Source organism: Ceratina calcarata, unplaced genomic scaffold (genome assembly GCF_001652005.2).
Source record: "Ceratina calcarata isolate Rehan_Ccalc_2016 unplaced genomic scaffold, ASM165200v1 scaffold43, whole genome shotgun sequence".
Classification (NCBI taxonomy): domain Eukaryota; kingdom Metazoa; phylum Arthropoda; class Insecta; order Hymenoptera; family Apidae; genus Ceratina; species Ceratina calcarata.
Genome location: NW_017166721.1, coordinates 865,976 through 874,355, shown reverse-complemented (window position 1 = coordinate 874,355; position 8,380 = coordinate 865,976). Strand labels below are relative to the sequence as shown.

The following is an 8,380-nucleotide window of genomic DNA, read 5'->3' as shown; positions in this document are numbered from 1 at the left end:
AGGAAAATGCGTTATCAGCATAGCTATGTGTCGAGTAGTTTAGCCTAGATTTTTGAACTATAATTACGATATCCCGAATTTATTGCTACGCGTATCTTATCAAAGTAATACTCTAATCGTAGAAGACAAGAAATTCGATATTTTCAGCAATATTAAATACTTAATACCAGTATTGATTTTTTTTTAATTTGAAGCATGTTATACTGTCGAATTTTCTGTGTTATAATAAAAGGCTTTCGTAGATAATAGACCACCATGGAACGAAAGCAATAGATCAGATCGAGTTTATGAAATCAGATAATTTTACTTCATTTCAACTCGCTTGCGTTCCATATTAAACTAAAATCATCGATAATATAAAACTACTTTGAACTTCAATTTCTTCTACGATAACGTGTCGCAATAAACTTTTTTCAACTTACTTGGGAAATCGTGTAACTCCTCCGCAACTTGGTTCGAAGGTTCCGCATAATTTTCCGCTTCTTGATCGCTCGAATCCGAATCCATGGTCTGCGGTTTCTCACGGCAATAGAGACACCACAGATTTTTCTTCGTACCACGAAACTTCATGTTCAAAATTTACCAAAAGGAAGAACAATTAACGACGAAGAATTTTGCTATTTGTCTATCGAAATTTCCACTGTTCCAAGTACGTAATTACTCGTGATTTGTGTTATGAGAAGTTTGTTAATGCCGCGTGCCGGTAGATGGGTATGGGAATACTTACGATATCTGATAAATAAGACATCTAAACATTTCGTGTTCTGTCCTTGGAAATATTAATTTTACGCGACTATAGAGGTGGATAATGGACGGACTGGGTTTGTAATAAGCAGTATGAATTGGTAAAATTAAAATAGTTTTACATAACGAAAGAATGTTCGAAATATTGAGTCATAAAATAGAATTACTTTGTTTAAGAGAATATATCAGTATTTACTAAAATAACATACTGTCTGAAACAATAACTTGATAAAATGATTAAAAAGAAATCAGAAACTGTAAGTTGCGATAAATGACTACAGTTATTCTTGACCGATGATGATGAATCATGAATTAGCAGATTAACAATGCAGTAACACAATAACTAGTAACTAATTACAGTTTTATATACGAATTGCAATGAAAATTTAGTATGACACTAATAGACGTACCGTGTTGCTCAATGCATAATAGAATTTATTGACTAAAACAGTTACTATAGTTCACTGCAGGAGCTCAGTAACATTCGCTGCAAGCAAGCTATAGTATAGATAAACCGATATGAACATAAATACATGAAAATAATAATAATATCATGCAATGTCTTTTTAATTAAAAGATTATTTTCCTATTTAAAGATTTGACCGACACGAAGAATTACGACAAACTGGTACAGATAGTGAGCGAAAAAGTAGGCAATGCTGGATTGAACGTCTTGTTCAATAATGCTGGTGTTAGTTCAAAATTCACGAGACTCGGTCTCGTCAAAGAGGAACAGCTTACACAGATGTACTTCGTGAACACAGTAGCTCCAATTTTGCTAACAAAAGTAGGTTTCGACATTCTACTATATTGAAAATTCTCAAATTATCGTAACAAAATTCCTTATTTAATTTGAAGGCATTTCTACCGCTGTTAAAATTGGCAGCTAATAATTATGAGGACAAGTCGAAAATGAATATTAATAGATCGGCAGTAATTAATATGTCCTCCACCCTCGGAAGTATCGCGGATAATCAATCGGGTGGATTTTATCCGTACAGATGCAGTAAGGTAATGTAAAATACTTCTCAGCATATTAATTTGTTTTTCCCTTTAATGAACTGCTTGTTTTTATTAAAAAGTCACTAATCATTCCAAGAAAAGTCGTCAAGTCTGTAACAAATGTTCATTAATTTTTTCAGGCAGCGCTTAACGCAGCCACGAAGTCGATGAGCATCGATCTAAAAGACGATGGGATTCTCGTGATTTGTTTGCATCCCGGTTGGGTACGTACAGATATGGGAGGAAGCACCGCGCCTATGGACGTTGATACTAGTATCACTAACATCCTGAATACTCTGAGTTCATTAACTGAAGAAAATACGGGTTCTTACATTCAACACGACGGGAAAGTGCTACCCTGGTGAACACAAGTTTTACACCAGTCCTACACTTTCATTTCTTTACTTTGGAATATTCGCATTTTTAATAGACAGTAAGAATATTATTATAACAAATTCGTTTAACAATTTACAGAATTCATCAAGAAAAGCTGTTAATTATAATAGAATCGAGGTATTAAAGAAGACATTGAAATTAATTTTATACTGATTTAGATATTTTTCTGTACATATTTTATAACTTATAGAGATTATACTTAAAGATAAAAATTTATGTACACAGTTATCATACAGAAATTATAATAGATACATGACGAGATGTTTCGCTTATTTTCCTTCAAATGAATGGAGAGATTATTTTTTTCGGAGATCGTAAACGTTAAGTACAGCTACTTTTCGAGAAATGAAAATGATTCTATGGTATGTTATCACAACGTATGCGTAAGTATGTATACAAATTCAAACGTTCACAACTTTATCATTTTATTCGCAAGTGACGAAGCGTATTTTGTACATGTCACGGTGCTATAACGAAACATCAAGGAATGGATGTTTTCTCTAGATATTTGATGGTAAAAAAATGACATTTGAAATATGTACAATGACGATTAATTGTCGAACAACTGTTGAACATGTAGTAATGCATTCAGGCACAGATACCTTGAAGACGAATGTAATGTTGTACATAAATGTTTCGAAAACATTATTTTATATCGGAATAAAATCTATACCATCGCCTATTTTACATTATCGATGTTATAAAGTACACGTTGTAAAAGATTTTCGAGATTTTACAGAGATTTTGTATACATCCTGCAAATTAAATAATACCGCGAAGATATAAAGACTGTTTAGAATGTGCAATCTTTTACTCTGCATGAACAAAAACTTAAAATGAATTGAACATTCAAGATACACATTTTTTAATTAACATTCTCTAACTTTAAAGTACGAAACTCTGTAGTATAAATCCAAACTGTTCAATTCTACACCGAGAAATTAAATTTTCTCTTAATAGAGACAGAGTGAAAAATGAAAAGACATTTCTTACTTCCTTCATTCATTCATACCTACTATTTAAGATCACTATAATATGTGAATTCTTAAAGATGTAGATGATTTCTAAATACCTTATCCAAGTAATATCCATAGAATTAAACCCTAATCAGTCTTTAACCTTTTAGGTGTCGGTTCACTATTTTGCGAATTGGAGTCTTCTGAAAATCCTAAGTGTGCAGAGAAGTCAGTCAATCCTTGAGAATCACTAACTGTTGAGAAACCTAATTAAAAAGCTTCCATAAGTTTTGAGATTTGAGAAATCATTAAATATCCTATGAAATATTTATCTCACATGTATTTGAGTCCTCGGTAAGTCCGAAATTAGAATTTGAAGATTCTAATCCACTTTTCCTTGGTAAACCATTTTCTTTGTCTCCGACCGTCTTCCCTTTCTTCTTCTAAATAACAAAATCAATTTTTACTTTTTCTAATTTCTACAAATACTTTCTAAATGTTATATACCTGATCAAGCGTCGATATAGGCACCCACTTGTAAATCTTCATAGTGGTTTCTCCTATCGTAACCCATTTCTTTTCCCTAAAAAGCACAGGCATGAAAATGGGCATTTCCTCAATTAATATCGAGACAACAGACAGAGAAGCTACCTTCTTTACTGTTAATAAAAGATCAGAAATACAAAACACTATTACTCAATCGACACGTACGAAACATTTCAGAGATGCTTTAACAAAGAGCTGACATGTGTAATGCAACATCTCTATTAAAATTTGTATAGAAGAAAGACTTTTCATCCGTTTTCTCTGATATTCGCATAGCTCTATTACGTATTCTTATTTTCTGAGACTTTTCAACATTTCCTCGTACACGTATAATATGTTAAGGGATTTACCAATGGCGAACTTTGTCAACGACTTGCATTACACGTTTAATATCATCCTTGGCACGACTACGAGTCTCTGCACGCACTGAACGCGACATCATGTTACGCGATTGCTGTGTATCTATTAAACTGAACGCGAAGATGCAAAACACCGGGACATTCGTTCGTGGAGAGGTTAGGAAACTGACAACTATCTGAAATTTCGACAGCGGGACGACGAAGAAGTCTTTACGGATTTAAAACGAGATCCAGATTTACGATCATAAACAAGACGATAAGTACGACCGCGACGGTACGCAGGGTTGCGGCTCCGGATATGCGGAGCATGCGGAGTGGTAGCGGTGGACAGGGAATGGCTGAAGTGGCCAGATTGCCAGATCCATGTGTGCGGCACTTATCGAGAAGCCAAGTACACAAGCCGAAGCCTGACAAGCCGCATATGCGAACGAACCACGAATACATAACATTAACACATAATTTTATAGGTTGTAACCGTTATAGGTATACAAACATTATTTGATATCTGTTGATGCTACAAGCTACAACCTTAATCCTTAACTGAAGAAGTAACTGATGTTATTAGTTTCTAAACCGTTAAATTCTAACAGGATGTACTCAGGTCGCTGTATTCTGTCATATTTCTCAATCCAAAGTTCGGAGCGAGATATACATATGAAAATCTTACAGAAAATGTCATTCCCGCATACTTCGGTCCAAATGTTGTTTATTAATCAATACCAAATGTTTGTTGAAGCAACATAGTATTATAGACAACAATAATACGTATTTCAATTCGATACACGATTGAACTCATAGTATATGTGAAAAAAAACAATCCTGGATCGAATGTTACCTTGCCTAATTATACTGAACAGTATAAATATAAGCCTTCCTTCTGGCTGAATTAGATGAAAGAGAAGCGCAAAGTAAGAGAATGAATTTTATCTTTAATACATGAAGTGTCTGTAATCTATAAGCAACAATATCGATACAATTTGCCACTCCAATCCAGGAATAGTTTTACGAACGAATTGAACAAGTGAACGTTTCAACTTCTAAAAAGGTGAAAAAACCAAGATATGTAGTAAGAAATAAACTGAACTTGCAAGAGTTGTAATCATTGTTTAACATATGTATTTGCTTCCAGATTCAAAGTTTTTATAAGAAATGAGCAATCCAAGATTAAATCCAAATATAATTCCAGCGTTAAAATTGCCAAGATACAAAAATTGGGCTGTATCTGTTAATTTTGTCGTGAGCACCACTGAAATATGGGCCAGGGTTGTAAACGAGATTAATATTATAGTTAGTAAAAGTTACCTATCTATAAACATCCATTATAAATATAATTTTGTACTGCTTATGACTGTTCTCATATTGTAACTCATACTAGGATCCGTTTTATAAAATGATGGAGGAGATGAACGATTTTTACAACAATCGTGATTTAGTTCCTCTAAGAGCAAGTAGAATAAACTTTGGACATTATTATGCAGTCTATGAACACGAAACGTGGCACAGAACTCGTTGTAAAAGTATCGATGTTGAAACTGGAAATATTACTCTGTTTTTCATTGACCATGGCAGCACAGACATTCATCATTGCACCGAATTGTATACATTGGAAAGAAAATTCTACACATTGCCAGCTCAGGTACCTAATTGTTATTAGAATGTAGTTTGTTGAATTATTAAAAGAGGATTATTAAAATGAGTTTTATATATTAGGCATTAAGGCTGCGTCTTTTCGGTTTGGAATATGCCCATGATTATTACGCTCTTGTAAGACGCATTGACAAATTACTATATGATCGTCCTCTATTTGTTAAAGTAGTAAGATTTGATAGAGACGAGAAGGGACCAATTCTGACTGTTGTGTTTTACGATACATACGGACGAGAAGATGTCAATCTTAATGACTATTTCACAGATTATATATTATCAGTAGCACGTGGCCCTGCCTTGGATACTGTAAGTCTAATATAATTTTGTGTACGATTGATTAACATAACATTTTTTAATTAAATTCTTATTCAACACTATTTGTTATTTATAGTGCGGAAAAATATATGAAGTCATTATATCTTACGTAGACACGAATGGTGATGTTTATGTAGAAATTAAGACAAAAAAAATGAAATTTGTATACTACTTATTAAATCGATTAATACCTAAAATAAACGAAAACACTAGAGAGATTTGCCCTATAACTACGGTTCAATCTTCTAAAATCTATTTGGTATGGGTACATAATAACTGGTATCGAGCGAAAATATTATGCTTTACCTACCATAATCAGTTAAAGGTACTTTTAATCGATATTGGTCATACCGTTCTCACAGTCAAAAGCAATCTTCTTAATTTAGAACAATTGTGTGAACCATTAGCGAAATGTCCTGGTCAGGTAAAGTTCTTTTTCTTCTGCCTAATAAAATTTATCAATCGAAATCAAAATAAGTTTTCACGATTCGTAATAATAGGTGAAGAAAGTACATATTGTCAACATCAACAAACTATTCGTCAAAAGGGTGGTTAATAGACTTGTTCCAAAGGGTCTACCAATTCTGATGAAAATTGATTCATTTAAAGAGAATGTACCTTACGTGAAACTATTCAGACAAATGCACCTAAGTGACATGCTTGTTCCTATCATTGACAACTTAAGCTCATGCAGATACGAGTATGATATAAAAAGATGAATGAAAATCTTATAAAGAAACAGCAAATATTAATGCTTGTCCGTATTTGCAGAATACCGTTCATGCAAAGAGAACGAATGATGGAGGATGATGAAATCATACGATCTTTGAACCCCCCGAGACTGCCAGACATGCATGTATATTTTGAAGTACATGTAGTAAAGGCACTGAATCCTGATGATTTCACCATTCAACCATTTGCTTACAGACGTGCATTACACGTGAGTTGTTCTACGTGTTATATTTTCGTTGCCGTCTTTTTCACAGAATTATTTGAAATCTAATTCTCTTTTTAAGGAGTTCATGAACCGGTTAAGAGATGTTTGCGAAGAATATGAAGGTCCTCCGCTGACTAGAGTTAAAAAAGGCCAAATATATGCAGCACGACTCACCGACGGTCATTGGTACAGGTATAAGGAAATAAGTAACTTATAAATGTGAATCTTAGGTTCAAGCTGCGCGTATGAAACTCTTAATAGGAACAATCAAATCATTTTTAAGGGTTCGCATGTTAAGTGTAATTAGACCATATTTGATCGGCGTTTACTTTTGTGACTATGGAGACGAGACAGTATTGCCTCTAAGTAAATTGCAACCTTTGCATAGTGAATTCTTAGAATTTCCTTATCAGGCTATGAAAGCAAAATGTGCTGGTACGTTTACTTTTTTGGTCAAATATCATTTATTTCGCCAGCTCACGTAGGGATGTTGTTCTATCTCGTCAATGTTGTTACCGATTTAAACAGGTATACGACCGATTAACGGTGATTGGACTCCTGACGACATATTAAGATTTAAAGATTTGGTGGCAGGCAGGAATTTCGGATCGGTTATTGTGTCTAGGCCCGATGTAATTTCCAACGATACGATATTAGGATTGCAATTAATCGATGCTAATAAGAGAAGTGGTTCTCGTATCGACAAGATTCTGGTAGATGAAGGGCGAGCCGTATATTTTATTGAGTAAATCCCTTCGATTCCACCTGTTGCCTTATCCCTTCGATTCCACCTGTTGCTATATCTTTCCAATTCCACCTGTTGCTATGTCCTTTACGTTGGTCGTGAATAATTAAGTATTACTTTGCGTGCAATACATGTATGTTGTAACATGCAACATTTAACTATTCTAGCATAGTTCGATGAAAGAAGGGAAAACCAATTAATGTAGCCAATATGTTATGCTGTCTAACTAAAATATGCATTCTCTTAATGCCCAATTTTTCGATACGCAGCATGTCAACTGTAAAATTTACGAGTTGCTGCTGGATAGATTTATTGATAAAAATTTCGTTTCTAATGCATTGCCTAAACGCCATGAAAGCATGCAGTGCAAGAACTGTGAAATGTATACATATCGGTATACTTAGTACACTATTGATTCCTACACATGTACAGAAATTGTACTGTATTACTAATTTGTACACCAACAACTAACAATTCATTTAATTTTTTTAATTATGGTGTCATTGTTATCATTAATAACAAACTGCCCTGATCTTTTCCGGAATTGTTTGTAATGTACAACCTATTAATGTCACTTAGTATTCATATTTATTATTTATCTAGCATATGATAGTTCTTCCTAAAATATTTCAATTTACTTAATGGTACTATCCAAATTTGTAGAGTTCCTTTTTAAGAAACGTTTACAATGCACTTAAATGCTGATTAATATTTCATTTAAATGACATAAAGA

General features: G+C 33.7%; 4 protein-coding genes across 6 annotated transcripts in view; 2 read left to right on the top strand and 2 right to left on the bottom strand.

The window, feature by feature from the left end:
- Trxr1 (Thioredoxin reductase 1) overlaps nt 1-763 on the bottom strand; it is a 5,579-nt gene extending 4,816 nt beyond the window's left edge. The window contains exons 1-2 of the mRNA XM_018027747.2: nt 728-763; nt 423-564 (exon numbers count right to left, since the gene is read on the bottom strand). Coding sequence (XP_017883236.2) covers nt 423-564; nt 728-748 — 163 coding nt within the window. The 5' untranslated portion in view covers nt 749-763. The remainder of the gene's footprint in view (nt 1-422; nt 565-727) is intronic.
- Nucleotides 1-2,284, top strand: part of sni (SDR family oxidoreductase sniffer) — a 4,119-nt gene extending 1,835 nt beyond the window's left edge. Inside the window, exons 1-4 of one of the 2 annotated variants that reach the window (XM_026815134.1) lie at nt 770-821; nt 1,341-1,531; nt 1,603-1,755; nt 1,887-2,284. In XM_026815134.1, the coding sequence (XP_026670935.1) occupies nt 809-821; nt 1,341-1,531; nt 1,603-1,755; nt 1,887-2,111 (582 nt within the window). In that variant the 5' untranslated portion in view covers nt 770-808 and the 3' untranslated portion in view covers nt 2,112-2,284. Of the gene's footprint in view, nt 1-769; nt 822-1,321; nt 1,532-1,602; nt 1,756-1,886 lie in introns of those variants that run through there. The other variant, XM_026815135.1, reaches the window with a different exon arrangement.
- Nucleotides 2,285-2,546: 262 nt separating this feature from the next.
- On the bottom strand, nt 2,547-5,130 carry BCL7-like (chromatin remodeling complex subunit BCL7B-like protein). Its single transcript, XM_018027746.2, has 4 exons — nt 3,995-5,130; nt 3,606-3,681; nt 3,436-3,541; nt 2,547-3,364 (listed from the first exon to the last, which is right to left on the bottom strand). The coding sequence occupies exons 1-4, from the start codon at nt 4,084-4,086 to the stop codon at nt 3,246-3,248; spliced, it is 393 nt and encodes a 130-aa protein (XP_017883235.1). The 5' UTR covers nt 4,087-5,130; the 3' UTR covers nt 2,547-3,245.
- LOC108626837 (tudor domain-containing protein 7B-like) lies at nt 4,484-8,139 on the top strand. 2 transcript variants are annotated; one of them, XM_026815132.1, is made up of 11 exons: nt 4,484-4,911; nt 4,998-5,048; nt 5,133-5,290; nt 5,379-5,639; nt 5,714-5,956; nt 6,042-6,389; nt 6,466-6,665; nt 6,737-6,905; nt 6,982-7,094; nt 7,186-7,337; nt 7,431-8,139. In XM_026815132.1, the coding sequence occupies exons 3-11, from the start codon at nt 5,153-5,155 to the stop codon at nt 7,649-7,651; spliced, it is 1,845 nt and encodes a 614-aa protein (XP_026670933.1). In that variant the 5' UTR covers nt 4,484-4,911; nt 4,998-5,048; nt 5,133-5,152; the 3' UTR covers nt 7,652-8,139. The 2 variants fall into 2 exon arrangements, with proteins under 2 accessions (XP_026670933.1, XP_017883232.1); XM_018027743.2 differs by having other exon boundaries at nt 4,484-5,048.
- The last annotated feature ends 241 nt before the right edge of the window (nt 8,140-8,380 follow it).